At 54.2% G+C, this 17,258-nt stretch overlaps 1 protein-coding gene across 1 annotated transcript; it reads left to right on the top strand.

Moving 5' to 3' along the window:
- The first annotated feature begins 2,224 nt into the window (after positions 1-2,224).
- On the top strand, positions 2,225-17,238 carry FHL2 (four and a half LIM domains 2). The gene is made up of 5 exons (XM_082851690.1): positions 2,225-2,395; positions 10,387-10,561; positions 13,970-14,139; positions 14,872-15,058; positions 17,084-17,238. The coding sequence occupies exons 1-5, from the start codon at positions 2,240-2,242 to the stop codon at positions 17,233-17,235; spliced, it is 840 nt and encodes a 279-aa protein (XP_082707816.1). The 5' UTR covers positions 2,225-2,239; the 3' UTR covers positions 17,236-17,238.
- Positions 17,239-17,258: the final 20 nt, after the last annotated feature.

The following is a 17,258-nucleotide window of genomic DNA, read 5'->3' as shown; positions in this document are numbered from 1 at the left end:
GGCTGTCAGACCCTCCGGGCCCGTTCCTCCTGGGGGTTGGTTTCAGGGATGGGGGCGTTGTCTCGGGGTCACCTCTGTCCCCTTCAGCTGACGTGGAGCCCTGTGTGTTCTCACAGTTTACTCTGTTAGATGATTTCTGTCCCAGTCCTGCAGAGTTGGAGGAGGTAGAAAGCGTATCCCAGGTCTGTAAGCATCACCAGGGCCTCACCTGGGACGAAAACAGTTCCCCACTTTGATGACTCCAGAGCACAGGAATGGTGCTCAGTGGGGTTGGTGCAGGCTATGGTCTGTCGTCTCCTTTCCCCCGCAGGGCCTGTGCTTGTCCAAACCCACATGGAACCACCTTTCCATTTAGATCGGGAGTTTCTTTTTTCTAAGTGAGACGGCTGTTTGGGAATGCTCATATGCATCTTCTGTTTTCATTAATATTCCTGGCCTCCAGTTTTTCCATCCATAAAATGAGGTAGTCATAGATAATCTCCCAAATTATTTCCAGATTAAAAAATTTTATGATCTAGAGCCCTATCTCCTTTCCTTGGTCTTATTTCAAATCCTCAAGTCATTATTCTTACATTTGTGTGACCAGAATAGGCAAATAAGATTCCACAGGTAAATGGCAGCCTTTATTCGAAAAATCTATATGTTAGAGGGACGGCGCTTAACTGAGATGAGCTAAACGCTGGCCGCTTGCAAGGCCAGTAACTGAGGAATTACAGGAAAGCATTGCATCTTCTGCCAGCATAGCCGCTGCAACCTGACGGTGGCCTTAGGACAAAGGATATTTACATGTTGTGTTTCAGAGCAAAACTTCAAACGCTCAAGAGCCTCATCTTGTGATGTTATTGCAAGAATGTCCAGACAATGTTTTCTCCAGGAAGAGTAATTCATGTGTCCAGCTGCATGCTTCATACTTTTGGGAAAAAACTGTCCTATAAACACAGAAGTAACCAAGTATGGTTGCTTGAAAGTTGTCCATTTCTTTGCTTACAGTTGTCAGGATCTTATATACACAAGGGTACAAAATAAATAAACACTATCAAATTCGCTATTATCTCATAAACCAGGCAGCAATATTTCATTTGCATCCTGGGGTATGATTTTGGAATTTCACTCCTAAGTGGGTGGAAATGACTGAAAATGGAATCAAGTTTAATCAGGGTTTGTGAAACGTCGCTCAGAGTTACACAGTCAACCTGTCTCCCTATTTAATAATTTATAAAGCTTTTTCACTTGTAGCAAATCAAATATTGCCACTTGAGAAGATATTTCTAAAGCAGTTGGACCGTGTTTCTAATGGCTCGGAGGCGTTTCTCCACACCTAGCCTTCCCAGGGTAGACTGGCTCTTTCTGGGGTAGTGCTGACTTGTTTGTGCAGGAACCACATGGGGAGCGGGGGAGGGTGAAACCTCCCGCCTTCCTCTGCCCCTACCCTGTCCCTTCTGCTCACACACACACCACACTCATCCTGGAAAAATGCAGCTCGAGGTGTCGCCTGGAGTGGCCGTTGACTGCCGTCGCTGTGTTCCCCACCGTGATCATCCCCGTCCTTGGAAGCCAGCCTTTCCCTTTCTCCTGCTCCCTGGATATCTGGGCTGAGAGAGGATAGTCTTGTCATCTGGGAGGAATGAGGCCCCCGGGGCGCCTCCCCTTGGGCAGGGGCCGGGCGTGCTTCCCAGTGAAGCCGGGTCGAGGTGATGCTCCCCTGGCCGCAGGTTTGCCGGCTCTGACCCCCCTCCCTTGGCTTCTGTGGTTTCTTCTTACTCAGATTCATGAATCATAAAGGGGAGCTCACGGAAAGTCTTTTTATAGCAATGAGCATATTGTTTTCTATCCCTGCTGTGCTATTTTGGGGGCGGGGAGAATGGGAAGATGTGAGGTTGCGTCCCACGTTGGAAGCAGGCACTCCTTCCAGGGGATGAGGGCTCTGATGCCAGCTCTTTCTTGGGTCCAAAACTGGGATCACGTTTTCTGACACAGTCACCCAGAATTGGGACTTTTAAAGAAGTGGAATGTACTCGGACACGGAACTGCCCCCAGCTAAGTTTTCAAAAGTATCATTGAAAATTACACCCGATTCAAGGGTGAGTGTCGATTGCCCACGCAGAGGATGTAGCCACCGATGGGAAAGGTGACCCTAACGGAGCAGGACGGTCGCTGCCGTGTGCACGGGATATCGGGCGCGCTCACCGCACCTGTCCTTTCTCTCCTCCCTGGTAGGTGGCACAAATCTGGTGCCAGGATGACCGAGCGCTTCGACTGCCACCACTGCGAGGACTCCCTCTTCGGCAGGAAGTACATCCTGCGGGAGGAGCGGCCCTACTGCGTGGCCTGCTTCGAGGCCCTCTTCGCCAGCACGTGCGAGGAGTGCGGGAAGCTGATTGGCTGCGACTGCAAGGTACCCGCCCCTGGGCATCCCCCAGCCCCGTGCTCCCTGCCCTCCCTCGGGCCTGCCAACCCCCCTGGACACCCACCCTGGACTCCCCAGGAACCACGTGCTTCTCAGCACAGTTGTGCTCGCGTCCTGGTCATCGCCCTGGACGCCCTGGAGGCCCCTCTGCTGGGCTCGGACCCTCCACTGGTCTTTCCCAGCCTCCTCCCCACGGACTCGGTCTCCCGCCGCACCTGGTCGGGGCTTTTCCGGGACGTGTGCGCCGAGCATCCCAGGTCCACTTGTGATGGCCCCGTGGTCAGCATTCTTAGCTAACCGGCCACCTGCCGCCCAATCCCGTGGTCCCCCGAGGGCAGCGCTGTCCCTCCTGGCTGACTCGTGGGGCAGGTGCGCGCGATCAGTATCGGCGCAGTGAGCGTGCGTGTGGGAGAGCCAGCGCCCACCTCCGGCTGGAGGGGCTGAGAGGCCCTGCCTGCACTGGGGCGTCGGGGGAGCTTCTCTTCTTCGTGTGGACGATGAGGATGTGTGGCTGCCAGCTGAGGAGTTAGGGCTGGCTCTGCTGGGGGCGATCCGGAGTGGTCCAGCGCGCGTCTGCCCTGTTTCTGTCGCATCCATCCTTCCCATGACGGTCAGTAAGCAGCCGGCTGACTGGCGCTAGGTGTTTAGTGACAGTCGAGGGATAATTTCCATCTTACGGGGAAGAAGCCTTTGCCCTGAGCAGAGACAAAGGGTGTGGGATGCCCCCACTTGAGCCCAGGCTGCAGCCACGTGTCGTGGCTCCACAGAGGAGTGGCACGGGGAGCGGAAGGGAAACGGGACTCGGCACCTGTCCCGTGGAAGCCTTAAAACAACCAGAGCTTTGGCTACGACCACGGGCAGAAGTAGCTGCTCTTGCTTGTCTGAAAGCCGCCTGCCCTCCGACCTCCAGCTCTGTGTGATGTGTGTCCGAGGCCCTCTGCGTTCATCTCCAGGCCGAGCACAAGCGCTCGGACACCGAGCTGCCCCGTTCCGTCCTGGCTCTGCGTCTCCCTGGCTGTGTGATCGTGGGCCCATGGCTTGACCCCTCTGTGCCTGTCCGCACGTTTATAAAAGGGAGCTACAGGGCTTCCCTGGTGGCGCAGTGGTTGAGAGTCCGCCTGCCGATGCAGGGGACGCGGGTTCGTGCCCCGGTCCGGGAAGATCCCATATGCCGCGGAGCGGCTGGGCCCGTGAGCCATGGCCGCTGAGCCTGCGCGTCTGGAGCCTGTGCTCCGCAACGGGAGAGGCCACGACAGTGAGAGGCCCGCGTACCGCAAAAAAAAAAAAAAAAAAAAAAGGGAGCTACAACAAGGGAGCCTGCATCATGGGTTCTCGTGGTGTGTAGCCGCCATGCGCTCAGCGCTCTAAGGAGCGGCTGATGGTGTGGAAAATTCCACCCCCTCTTCTCTTCCGACTGCTTCCCTGCAGCGTGCTCCCTCCCCCTGCCTCTCGAAGCTTCGCCCTGTCTCTTCATCAGTTTTCACTAGAGAAACATCAATAAAAATGTCCGCTTTGAGGAAGAACTAAGAGGCAGAGAAAACAATTATTATTTTATAAAGGCTTTACCTGGAAAAGACATAAGTAGGTGAGAGGTTCAGATATCATTCTGACAAACAACTCTGCTTTAAAGGAGACGTTTTGGAGATTTAGGGCTCATCATCCTTGCCTGGGAGCTAAACTAAAACCCAAAGCGAAGTCACTGATCATTTCTTCAGTATGATTTAGTGGACAGACCCTTGACTAGTTATCCTTCAGCACATGCTTTAGGAGCAGATAAACAAGAATTCCCCAAAGGGGGCCAAAACCAACAAGACTGCTGCAAAGTCAGGCGTCAGTCACGCTGAACTTTTCAACCCGGATAACGGTTCGCTCTCTGCGGAGTTAGCCACGTGATTCTGCGCATGTGGGAAGGGAAAAGATGTGAACTTGCAGTTAGACCTTGCCATTTGGGGCTTCTGAATATTTGGAACGGTTTTCTTGGCTTTCAGAAGTAATTATGCAGTTGGTTTTGTGGAGGAAGTGATGGCAGGAAAAATGTGCCTCTGCACTTCGGGAAGAGAAGCCCCAGCTTGGCAGGTGGGGCGCTGGGCAGAGCAGCTAGGCTGGCGGGTCTGGTGGCCGTTCTTTTGTCTGAAAATAGCAGGGGTGCCGTAAGCCCCACTTGGGTCTCCCTCTGAAGGACATTTGTGTGTAACTTAAAATACTGCAAGCCACTGGGGATTAGGCTGATGTTGTGTTGACTGACTTTCAAATGAGGTAGGCAGGACTTCAGGATGACCTGCTTCCATAGGTAGCTTACCTGTGTTTCAGCATCATTTCTACGCAGACTCTCTTTCTGTCCTTTCTTTCTGTTTAGTTAACTCTGAGGAAATGCTGTGATCTCCAGGGGTAAAAATCATTCATTTTTATGGCCAGTAGAATAGTGGACAACAGGTAATACAAATAAAAAGTTATGATCCTCTGACCTTATGCTCTTCCAGAAATTTTTCCTGGACATCTGTGGATACCAGCAAAATATATATATATATTTTTTTGCCTGATTACAGATGTTTTTCAGGGGATAGGTCTACCTAGGTCCCGGGCTTCAAAAAGTCAAGAAACCAAAGAAAAGATAAGCTGGGCCAGTACTCAGAGATGGCGGCTGGTCCCTCCCATCAGCACATTGGTGCCTTTAGCAAACTCTGGGCCACGTACCTGGCTCAGACTTTGGGTTTTCCGTGTCTCTGCGGGCAGTGCCATAAAGTCAGACGGGCCTCCAAACCCACCCACCCGCGTGCCTGGAGGGGGCTGCAAGGAGGAAGACGTGGTAACAGTCAAAGGACCTTCTGCAGCTCTAAAACTAGCATTAGGGGCTTCCCTAGTGGCGGTGCAGTGGTTAAGAATTCGCCTGCCAACGCAGGGGACAGGGGTTCAAGACCTGGTCCGGGAAGATCCCACATGCCGCGGAGCGACTAAGCCCGTGCGCCACAACTACTAAGCCTGCGCTCTAGAACCCGCGAGCCACAACTACTGAGCCCGCGTGCCACAACTACTGAAGCCCACATGCCTAGAGCCCGTGCTCTGCAACAAGAGAAGCCACCGCAATGAGAAGCCTGCACATCGCAACCAAGAGCAGCCCCCGCTCGCCGCAACTAGAGAAAGCCTGTGCGCAGCAACGAAGACCCAACGCAGCCAAAAATTAAAAATAAATTAATAGGAAAAATAAATTAAAAAAAATAAGCAAACAGGTCCCCTTGAGGGCACACCTGGGACAGGGCTGCACAGCGTCGTTCTTCAAGAATTTGAAAGAATGTGCAGCTGGGGACGTGGTAGCCTGACAGTCTCAAAGTGCAGAACACCTTTTCAAAGTGCTGGGCACGAATGACACGGCAGATCCACTGATGAGGTGAAATCCCGTGGATTTGAGGACTGGCTGGTTTGGGAATCAGCAGCTGAGCTTCTCCCAGCCCGGGAGGGATAGACAGGGTGTAAAGGAGGATGAGGGACCCCCCTGCCCGGAGCTGCCCTCATTAACTGGTGGGCGAGGGGGTACCTCCAGGCCACTGACTCCCCCTGCGGCTCAGCTGAGGTCTCAACAAGGGCACATTCGGAGCAAAGCCACAAGCGCTTCCCATATTAGGAATATTTCTGAAATGGAAAAATATAAATTCTGAAAGGAAGTGTTTGGGCCTTATCTTGCCTTGTTTATCAGACATTTTACTGCAGTTTATGACATTCTGCGTGCATAAGATTAGCAATGGTCTTTTTTCTGCGACGTGTCAAAGATTTTTTTTCTTCCATTTTTTTGTTTCTCCCCTTCGTGCTCTCTCTCTACAGAACCTTAAAACCAGGGTATTTCTAGAACATTTCCAAGTTCTTGAAAGTCAGTCAGCGCGTCCATATGTCTTAGCCTTGAACCTCCAGCATCTAAATGGTATCTTTGGGGACCACGTGGCATACTCGACACATAACAGAATTAAGTGAGACGAGACTAGCTCGGTACTAAAAACCAAAACTAAAACTCTGTTTGGAGCCGTGAACACCAGAGGTGGAAAGAGCCGCTAGGAACCCAGTTTTACAGACGAGCATTCGGAGCAGCTGTGCATTTCGGTTCAGGCACCGGGTCAAATCAACCCAACCTAACCTGGAGCCTTGGCCTTTCTGTGCCATTTTCCGGTCCATCCCCACGAGCCCCGAGCCCCCAAAGCCAGTGGCATTTCCCACCTCCGCGCCCACAGGGCATGGACTCTGCAGAAGTGAGTTCAGGAATTATCAACTTGACTCAGACTCCCTTTTCAGGACCCCACAAGAGGAGAATTACGGGAAACCCGACAGCACAGCAGCAGATGAGGGCTTCCATGTGCGGTCCTGAACAAGCTGCATGACGTGGGCTTTTCCGGAGGTGCCCGCGGGGGTGGCACCAGGGGCACAGGGTCCTGCAGGGCCACCATCACTCATGGCCACACAGGTGTCACCGAGTGGCTGGTGCCCACGCGGGGCCTCACAGCCGAGGGGGTGGAGGGGCCCGCCCCCTCGGCTCTGAGGGCATGGGCACGGAGTGAGAGAGGACACTGGGGCAGAGGGTGAGGCTGGGCAAGCGCGCTGAGACCTGCTTGCAGAGATGCTCCCAGGCTGCAGGTCAGCAGGAGGGATGCAAGAAACGGGGTTCATGGTGTCTTAGCATTGTTACGTTAAACTTGCTTACCCATCAGATGGGAATAAACCTTATTCCATGGGGTGGGGTTATTGTGCGGTTGAAATCAAGTAAGAGGGGACTAAGAATTTTAGAATCAGAAGGGCTGTGGAGGCCAAAAGCACTGTATGGAGCAGTGACTGAGCCAGGAGCTCGGAGCTTAGGTGAGGGCGTCCGTCCCATCCCCGTCTTCACGAGTAAATGTGATCTCAGCAAGTGACGCTTCGGGGCACCTGCTGTCACCACGAGCTGGCATCTAAGACTGACATTAATTGAGCCATGTCAGTGTGCCAGGACCATTGTCAGGGCTTCACCATCATCCCTGTTTCCCCGGGCGGATCTGGGGCTGGGAGAGGTCAGGTGACTCACCCCCAGCCCCACGGCAGGTGCATACGTGGCAGAGCCAGGGTTTGCGTCTGGAGCCCTCCGCTTTAAGCACTGGGATGAAATACATCGGGCATTTTCGACACCGTGCTCCTGGGTCCCCGAGGGCACTGGTGGCACAGCAGGTGTGCAGGTTGGTGACCGGAGGGCAGTCACCGCTGGCTGCAGCTGGAACAGGGGTGGACCGGTGCCAGTTCCCCATGGCCCCGCCCCCGACAGTGACGCTAGCTTGTTCAGAGACTGTTTGTGACTCACTGAGGCTTCTGAGAGCAGGAGTGTGGGTTGGTATTTATCTCAAGGAAAAACACTTCATCAGAAGGTTTGAGAATTATCAAATGCCCCTGAACGAACATTTCAGGGCCGTGGAGTGTTAATGCAGAAACACGTGTGTGTGTGTGTGTGTGCGCGCGCGCGCGCGCGTGTGCGTGCGCACGCGCGTGGGCTTGCACATCTGAGAGGGGCAGACAAGGGAGCAGCTGTGTGAGGGTCACAGTGCTCCAGGGAAGGGACAGCTGGTGACTCAGCTGAGCCGGCATCTGGGAAGGACAGAGACTAGCTCGCTGGGGCGGGATGAGGGTGGGACCAGGAAGGGGGGATGATTCCACGTGGCTGCTGTTACCGGCCTGGAGGGCTAGGCAGAAGCCAGGGCGTGAGCAGTCCTTCCCTTGAATACAGGACACGGGATGCGGGACGCAGGACAGCAAGTGACCAAGTGACCAGCAGCCTCGGGAGGGTGGAGGCTAGGAGCTGGGCCTCCAGAAGGTCTAGAAGTCCTGCCTGGGTGCTTATGGTCTCGTGAGGACAGGGCAGTGGTACCCAGATTTCTAGGGAACTTTCTAGTGTCAGATGTCTGTCAACAAATCAGCTCTTGTCAACCTAGCTAATGTGTTTTCATGCCGGAAATGTTAACCGTAGGCAAGTGGATTTCTGCAGTGCTTTTGACCCACGAGATCGTTTTAAATGAGCTTTCCCCTGACCGTCCAGTCCCCTAACCATGCGCGGCTCCGTCCTCCTATGGGACTCGCTAACCAGGGCAACTGGGACAGCTGGCGGCTTCGCTCTCACGATGTCGTCCGTGGAGGGTCCCCCTGGGCTGTGTTGAAGGTCAGGCCGCAAAGGCAGATGTCCTTGGACTTGGCTTCCTTTCTTCCCGGTTCACTCGCCGCCTCGCTGTCCCCTGCCCCGCCCTCCTGGCTCGCAGCTCAGCGGGGTGGGGCTCACGGAGGGGACCCGCTGAACTTCTGGAAGGGTGCTTTCCACATGCCACGTGATAATCAAACCTTATTTTTTAATTGTGGTAAAATACACGTAACATAAAGTGTGCCATCTTAGCTGTTTGGAAGCGCACAGCTCAGTGGTGCTGAGTACCTACGCTCTGCTGTGCGACCGTTTCATCTTGTAAAACTGAAGCTCTGTCCCCACTCACACCTGCACTGCCCCAGCCCCGGGTACCCACCTTGCTGCTTCCTGTCTCTGAACTTACCTCCTCCGGGACGTCATATAAGTGGAATGATTCAGTGTTTGTCTTTTTCTGACTGACTTATTTCACTTAGCATGTTCTCAGAGTTCATCCATGTTGTAGTGTGTGTCAGAATTTGTTTCCCTTGTGAGACTGAATAATAGTCCATGTTTATCCGTCATCTGTGGACGGACGCTGGGGTGACTTCCCCCTTTGGCTGCTGTGAATGTGGGTCTGCAGAGTCCTTCTTTTTTTTTTTTTTTTTTTTTTTTTGCGGTACACGGGCCTCTCACTGTTGTGGCCTCTCCCGTTGCGGAGCACAGGCTCCGGACGCACAGGCCCAGCGGCCATGGCTCACGGGCCCAGCCGCTCCGTGGCATGTGGGATCTTCCCGGACCGGGACACGAACCCGTGTCCCCTGCATCGGCAGGCGGACTCTCAACCACTGCGCTACCAGGGAAGCCCCGCAGATTCCTTCTTTTGGTTCTTTGGGGCATATACCCAGAATTAGAACTGCTGGATCATATGGTAATTCTCTTTTTAATTTTTTGAGGAACTACCATACTGTTTTCCATACAAAAAAACTGTGAAATGCATTTATTCTATAATCAGTGTCGTAACAGTGATCCCATGATCAGAAAGTCCTAGTCTTCTTAAATCAGGCTGATTATTGTTCTTAGTGGACGGGGCATTATTTATTTAATTATTAAAATTTTTTGGCCACGACGCTTGTATCATGTGGGATATTAGTTCCCCGAGCAGGAATCGAACCCGTGCCCCCTGCAGGGAAGCACGGAGTCTTAACCACTGGACCAACAGGGAATTCCCAGCGGATGGGACTTTAAATGGTTTGTTCGACTTTCAAAGCCTCAACAAAGACAGTGCTGAACTGCATTCATTCGTTTGGCCTCCTTGGTCTAGCCGGGCGGGAGCTCTCCCAGCCGGCTACCTGGAGCCGCGGCACAGCTCCGCCCGGCGCCCCTCTGTCTTGCCCTCCCGGCCTGTGCCCTTTCTCTGCCCAGCTCACGTCTTCGACGCTCAGCTGATGGTACCTACTGGATCTCTCCCGACCTGCTTTCCACCAGGTTGACCCAGGGCCGCGTCCTCAGGCTCTGTCTCTGAGCTTCCCAGCAGCCCGGCCTCCCTCCCGTGGGGATCACAGCCGTCATCCAGCGTCCTCGCGGCCAGAGGACCCCCGGGGTCTGTGTGTCCAGGAGAAGCGCTGATGAGTTTCACGTGCCGTTTCTCTTTCTTACAGTCCCCAAGGGAAAGCCACTCGTTTTTCAGACGCATCTCTCGCACACACCCCTGTCTAAACAGTGGCCCTAAGAGCAGCAAGAGAAGCGTCCTACCTAACTCATTCCAGCCCCTCGTTGCCCACTCGCCCCCCTCGCTGTGGGTCCAGCAGAGCCCACGCCCCCGGCCCCTCTCACGTCTCACGTCTCGTGTGCTCTGGGCCTGCAGGACTTGTCCTACAAGGACCGACACTGGCACGAGGCCTGTTTCCACTGCTCGCGGTGCAGGGGGTCCCTTGTGGACAAGCCGTTCGCTGCCAAGGAGGACCAGCTGCTCTGCACCGACTGCTACTCGCAGGAGTACTCGTCCCGCTGCCAGGAGTGCAAGAAGAGCATCATGCCAGGTGGGCGCCAAGCCGCTGAGAGAGTGTGCGTGTGCGTGTGAATGTGCGTGTGCACGCTTCCCCCGCCCCGTCTGCCCCCTCTGCCTCCCGCCCGCCCCCGCAGAGCTTGCGCGCGCGGGCGTGAGTGTGCATGTGTGCGCGCTTCCCCCGCCCTCTCCGCGCCCTCTGCGCACACGCAGAATTCCTGCCCCGTCGGTTACTACCGCACATGGGTGCTGGGCCGGGAGCTGGGCGCTGTGCCCTCATGCAGGTTATGTTCCCGGCAGGCTCGGTGGCAGCTGGGTCCTGTGCCAAGGCCAGTGATGGGTGGCCTGTCTGTTGGTGGGGGAGGATGGGACTGTGTCCCTTGCTCTTTGGGGGGACTTTGGTTTCTTTGTTTTATGGGAGAGAGTAATCTTTCATTTTAAAGGACAGAGTGGACAAAAATACTTCATGGAATTTTTCAATACAGAATTTAAAAAACGAATCTTGTTAGACACGCACACAGTGCGGGCGAGAAGCGCCTAAGATTTGGACCTTGGATGGTTCAGTGGCTACTTAGGGTCAGTGACGTCCTCTGTGTGACCAGTAAGGGGTGGCTGGACGGTACAGCCTTGGCAGATGTAGCAAATAAAATACAGGACTCCCAGACAAATCGGAATTTCAGCTAATCCCACCTGGGACCTCGTTAATCTGGCATCTCTCCCAGAGAGCCACCTAAAACCAGGGGAGGACTCTGTCCATCGACTGACTTTGGGGATGTGGCCCCCGAATCAGGCTCAGGCTGGGGGAGTGGGAGTCAGGGGCACAGGCCGGGACCCCTAGCTCTTAGGAAGCTCGATACAGTTGCGCAGGGAGCCCTCAAATTGCCCTGGAAGGTATCTGTTCTCAGGACAGCTTCTTTGGTAGATACACTTCCTTTAGTCCTGCGAAGGTTCAGAATTAAGGGCACACATATAAAGAGAATCCAACTCAGAGCAATAATAGTGTGTTAGATAATCTGGTAACGTGTGGGTTAAGTTTAGAAAATATTTGGTCTAAAGAGTAAATTAACCTTATGCTTCTGACTGAAAGTGTGCAGTCAGGTAAGTGATTTAGGCTTGTGGTCTTACACTGGAATTTTCTTAATTTATAAATGGTTTTGATGCTTAAGATATTTTAGGATTCATCATATTTATAAGTTTAATTCATTTCAACAACAATTACTTAAGAACTTAAGGGACTTCCCTGGCGGTCCAGTGGTAAAGAATCTGCCCTCCAATGCAGCAGATGAGGGTTCGATCCCTGGTTGAGGAACTAAGATCCCACATGCCCCGGGGCAACTAAGTCCGCGCGCGCTGCCACTACTGAGCCTGAGCGCCTCAAGAGCTCGAGTGCCGCAGACTACAGAGCCCACGCGCCCTGGAGCCCGTGTGCCACAGCTAGAGAGAAGCCCGAGCGCACCAACAAAAGATCCTGAGTGCCGCAACTAAGACCCAACGCAGCCAAAAAAATAAATAAGTAAAAGAAAAGAAAAATAGGGGTTACTTTAAAAAAAAAAAAAAGAGGAAGAACTTGAGGTGCGGTTTGCTAGTTGAGGCTTGGTTTGCTGGTTGAGGTTCTTAAAAGGCATGTCAAATACATTAAATTTTCAAGTGTCCTTTTAAAGGAGTTCAGTTCACTACATTGGTGAATGGAACTGAACACAAAGAAATGCACCTTAAAAGTAATTTTTTAAATTCTCTGTATTCATGAATGCAGGATAAAGATGTGCAGGATGAACTTCAATTGAGGGTTTTGAATTTTCAACTTCAATAGAATGAATATCAATTTGTAGAAACCAAGGTACCCTGCTGAGTCCTCCTAGCCCACACAGCGGCTGGAGTCACCCTGACATGTGAAGAGAATCAAGGCTACAGGGATAATTTAGAGTCAGACTTCTGACTCGTGGGGAGACTGACGGGTGAAGATGCCCAGCTGCCTGGACCCGACCTGTGGGCCACGCGTTTGGGGAAAGGCACAGCTTCCCAGGGTAACAGCCTGGAAATTCCAGATTGGGAAGAAAGATTTTTTTTTTTTTAAGTTATTGATTTATTTTCGGCTGCATTGCTGCGTGCGGTCTTTCTCTAGTTGCGGCGAGCAGGGGCTACTCTTAGTTGCGGTGCACGGGCTTCTCATTACGGTGGCTTCTCTTGTTGCGGAGCACGGGCTCTAGGTGCGCGGGCTTCAGTAGTTGTGGCACGCGGGCTCAGTAGTTGTGGCTCGCGGGCTCTAGAGCACAGGCTCAGTAGTTGTGGCACAGGGGCTTAGTTGCTCCACAGCATGTGGGCTCTTCCCTGACCAGGGCTCGAACCCGTGTCCCCTGCATTGGCAGGCGGATTCTTAACCACTGCGCCACCAGGGAAGCCCTGGGAAGAAAGGTATTAACTGCCGCTTTGACAAATACATGTCTGTCTTAGAGAAGAAGGTGAATTTTTCTTGATTCTGGCAGGCTGATCTCAAGACGACGCCCTCCTCCTCCCCAGGGATGTGCATCTCACCGTCTCTGCTGTAGGGGGTTTTAGGTAGAAACGGTGGAGAAGCCTGGCTGGTACCTCCTGTGACAGAGGCACAAGCCCAGAGAAGGGCAGCCAGGAAGGGGAGCCTTGGGGCCGTCACCTTTGAGCAGCCTCGAAGGTCAGGCTGATTTTAACAGATGGAGAAGTCAGGAGAGGACACGGACCGAGCACCAGAGGCAGGGTGTCTGGAAAAGGCCTGGTGTGTGAAGAAAAAAATAAATAAATGCAAGCAGTAGATACTTTTTTTAAAAAAAACCAAGAAAGAAAGAAAGAAACCAAAAAAACAAACCTCGACCTGAGCGCTAGCTTCCTTCCTTGGTTCGATTTTAGAAAGTGCTACAACCAAATCAAGGTGAAAGCGGTGCAGATGGTCAGTGTGGCTTCTGCAGCGAAATCAGATAGAGGACAAGAGGCCCCGCTCAGTGCAAAGCTCGCCCCCCTGCCCACACCTGCAAGTCACCAACCGCGGTGCACGGCTCCGTCCCCACCCAGGGAGGCTGAACCCCAACTAGCAGGTGCACCACGGCCTCCGGGCCAGGGTCACGCTGTCACCAGGCCTTCACCGGGTTCCTCACTTGCTCCTTTGAATCAGAAAAAGACACCCCTTCCACCAGGAGGTGGACTCTGTCGGAGGCGCGTCCTCATCCGCAGCCCGTGAGGAGCTTTGCCGCCCTCTGCTGGCGATGCTGCACAAGGACCACACGGTCTACACCCAACCCTCTGGGGCTGCGGGGAGCCAGCGGGCGCCCTCCCACGGACCTGGGACGGGACAGTACCCCGAGCTCTGGGGTGGACTGAAGACTGTCCTTCAGAACATGCAGAAGGCACGTGTGGTCTGGCCCGGGGCCTTTAGTGAGCATCACGATTGCCCTTTCTCCCCGACCCCTGACAGGCACCCGTAAGATGGAATACAAGGGTAGCAGCTGGCACGAGACCTGCTTCATCTGCCATCGCTGCCAGCAGCCCATCGGAACCAAGAGCTTCATCCCGAAGGACGGCCAGAACTTCTGCGTGCCCTGCTATGAAAGGCAGTATGCCTTGCAGTGCGTTCAGTGCAAAAAGGTACCTCGTATTCCCCCTGGCCCTTGCACACCTGTTGTCCTTTCCAAAAGACCGTCCACCTATCCCTAAGGTGTCTTTGTTCATCACCCTCCTTGAATAAACAAGAAACGGCCCTAGACCTAGTGGGGGGACGGGGAGGGGGAAAGGCAACTGGAAAGGCCTGTCCCTGGGGTGGGGACAGATCCCTCGTCACTTATCCAGGGCTGCGTCAGGTTAAAGAAAGAAAAGCGTCCTAAGACCACAGACAGGGTGGGAAGGCAGGCTCTGGGCTCATTTTTTCCACCCAGGAAGCCAGCCCCACGGTGTCTGTTAAGCCTCTTCCTTCCCCCCCGAGTAGCTGAGGAGGCTGTTGGAGCAGGTGCACCTGGTGGTAGAGAGATGCTACAGGGATCTGCCCGCAGGTGGGGCTGAGGAGGGGCTGCGTGACATCAGACCCTGGCCCCTGAGCTGCGGTCTCCCTGCTTCGCTCTCCTGCCGGCCAGGAGGCAGTGCTGTCCCAGCAGACACCCCGGTACCCACGTCACGAACGGGGATCCGGGGTCTGCAGCGGGGGCCTGGCAGCTTGGGGAAGGGGCAGTGGGGTGACCTTGCCGTCCGGAGGACATTACCTCTGGGACCCGGACGCCGGTGCGGCGTGTCCTGGGCGAGGACCGCGTGTCCTCCCGAGGCGAGGGCCGGGACAAGGGCACCAGGCACAGGCCCCTGCGGGAGCTGACGCCCTTCTGCCCGCAGCCCATCACCAGCGGGGGCGTCACGTACCGGGAGCAGCCCTGGCACCGCGAGTGCTTCGTGTGCACCGCCTGCAAGAAGCCTCTGTCCGGCCAGCGCTTCACGTCCCGCGACGAGTTCGCCTACTGCCTGGGCTGCTTCTGCGACCTCTACGCCAAGAAGTGCGCCGGCTGCGCCAGCCCCATCAGCGGTGAGTGTCCGGTTCCCGGCCTGCACCGCCCCTGCCCCTCGTGTGGCTGCCAGGCTTTGGCTTGTGGGTCTGTTCACGTGTGCAGACTCTGGGCCGCCGCGCTCCCCTCCCCCGCACGCTGGGCGCGCTTCCCTGCCCCCCCCCCCCCCCCCGATCCCCACGGCCTCTTCTCCACGGCGGCGTTATTTCTGCTTTCGGCTGGATTCTCTCCAAACCGCAGGCTGTGAGTCTCTGACATCCCGGGAAGCAGCTGGGCTGTGCAGATGCTCCCCGGCCTCTGCGGGCGGCACGCTCTGGGTGGGCCCTTCCCACCCCCCAGGCACTTGGTGGAGCCCAAATCCGGGTGAACTACAGAATGCGCCCCAAATTCAGAGCGGAGAGCAGATGGCTGGTGGGACTCCAGCCCTGGAAATGCGCCCACTTTAAACACCTCTGGGGAACTTTACACACGTCTGCTGCCTGGTCATGATTTAATTACTCTGGGGGACGACCTGGGTGTTAGAATTTTTAAAAGCTTCTCAGAGGATTCATATATGCAGAAAATCCTGAGACTCTCTGGCCTGAATCACTCGTTTGGTTCTGCCTCAGGGCCAGGGCCGGGCCGTGTGATCCGCGGGTCACAGCGGGTGACCTCAGGGCCAGGGCCTGGGCTGTGTGATCTGCAGCTCACTATGATCTCTCATAGCCACTGTGGGCCTAGGATGGGTAAAGGCAGTTTAAGATGTTTAGGGAAAGAGGTGAAAAGCTTTGCTGGTGCAGCTCCATCAGTAGCAGAGGGAGTGTGGTATCAGAAAACTGGCCTCAGTTATACACACATAGATTCCTTTTTTGATACCCTTTTCCATTATGGTTTATCACAGGATATTGAATAGAGTTCCCTGTGCTCTAGGGTAGGACCTTGTTGTTTATCCATCATATATATTATAGTTTACATCTGCTAATCCCACACTTCAGTAAAAAAAAAAAAAAAAAGTTAAATTAGAAAAAAAAAGTTCCTATCTAGGTTTCAGATCATTAAAAAAAAAAAAGAGAACTAGCCTTGGAGACCTGGGTTCACCCCCAGTCCTGTCACTCACTAGCCCAGGGGATTAGCCTGAGGCCACCCACGTGTGAATGGATTTAATGCCAGACAGCAGGCAGTTAAATTACAAAAGGAGCTAACTGCTGGGTGAATGACAGACTTCTGCTACTCTGAGACCTCCAACTATTAGCCAGTGTTGTTACTTGTTCTTAACTTGGCAGATTGAGCTGTTATTTCTGGAAAGAGTTTGTAATTGCAAGTCATGATCCAAATTTCACCAAGGATTACCCCGTGTATTTGATTCCATTTTGTTTCAGGGGCCTTGGTGGCCGGACAGACCACCTGTATTGTTAACAGGTAGCCAACGTACCTTAAACATTTGATAAGTAGACGTCAGACAGAGTCAGACACCCCCAACTGAAATGAGTTCCTGCTTCCCTTGTTTCGATAAAGGATGGCTTTCTCCACTGCCCACACGTCCTCCTAACCCGCTCTCACGTTCCACCGGCCTCACTAGACCTCCGTGGGGTGAGGACATGTGGGCAGTGGAGAAAGCCATCCTTTATCGAAACAAGACGCCCATGTAGCATCTCTTTCGTGAGGCCGTTCTGGGCAGTTCCAGAGACGGTTCACAGCTTTCTCATCTGTGCTCCCTTTGGCGCCTCATTCATTAATCGCCAGATTTTTGGGCACCAGGCCTGAGGCACCCAGGGAAGGAAGGGGTGGGAGAAATCGGCTCTGTGACTCACGCGTTTCACTCGGGTGGGAGGAACACACACACCCCGCAGGCTTCTTACAATGACGGCGATCGTCATGTAGCTGTGGAGCCCGTCTGTCTCTCTTTCTCCTGCGATTCAGGAGCTCCCCGACCTGAGCACAGGATGGGATTTAAACGTGGAGCCCAGCACTGATCACACCGCACCAGCTGGGCTTGGAACGCGTCCACGCAGGACTCCCCCCGCCCGCCCCCCATCCTCACCCGTGTCGTTTTCCTCCGTCCACAGGACTGGGCGGCACTAAGTACATCTCCTTCGAGGAGCGGCAGTGGCACAACGACTGCTTTAACTGCAAGAAGTGCTCGCTGTCGCTGGTGGGGCGAGGCTTCCTCACGGAGAGGGACGACATCCTGTGCCCTGACTGCGGGAAGGACATCTGAGCCCCTCCCCGACCCCCCTGCAG

The sequence above is a fragment of the Leucopleurus acutus genome (assembly GCF_964270905.1).
Source record: "Leucopleurus acutus genome assembly, chromosome: 12".
NCBI lineage: Eukaryota > Metazoa > Chordata > Mammalia > Artiodactyla > Delphinidae > Leucopleurus > Leucopleurus acutus.
This window is presented reverse-complemented; position numbering and strand designations above follow the sequence as displayed.

Excerpts from the sequence above, each read along its gene's own strand:
- FHL2 (XM_082851690.1), top strand. The coding sequence starts at position 2,240 with ATGACCGAGCGCTTCGACTGCCACCACTGCGAGGACTCCCTCTTCGGC. Across the intron at positions 2,396-10,386 it reads TGATTGGCTGCGACTGCAAG|GACTTGTCCTACAAGGACCG; the intron begins GTACCCGCCCCT and ends CTGGGCCTGCAG. Across the intron at positions 14,140-14,871 it reads AGTGCGTTCAGTGCAAAAAG|CCCATCACCAGCGGGGGCGT; the intron begins GTACCTCGTATT and ends TTCTGCCCGCAG.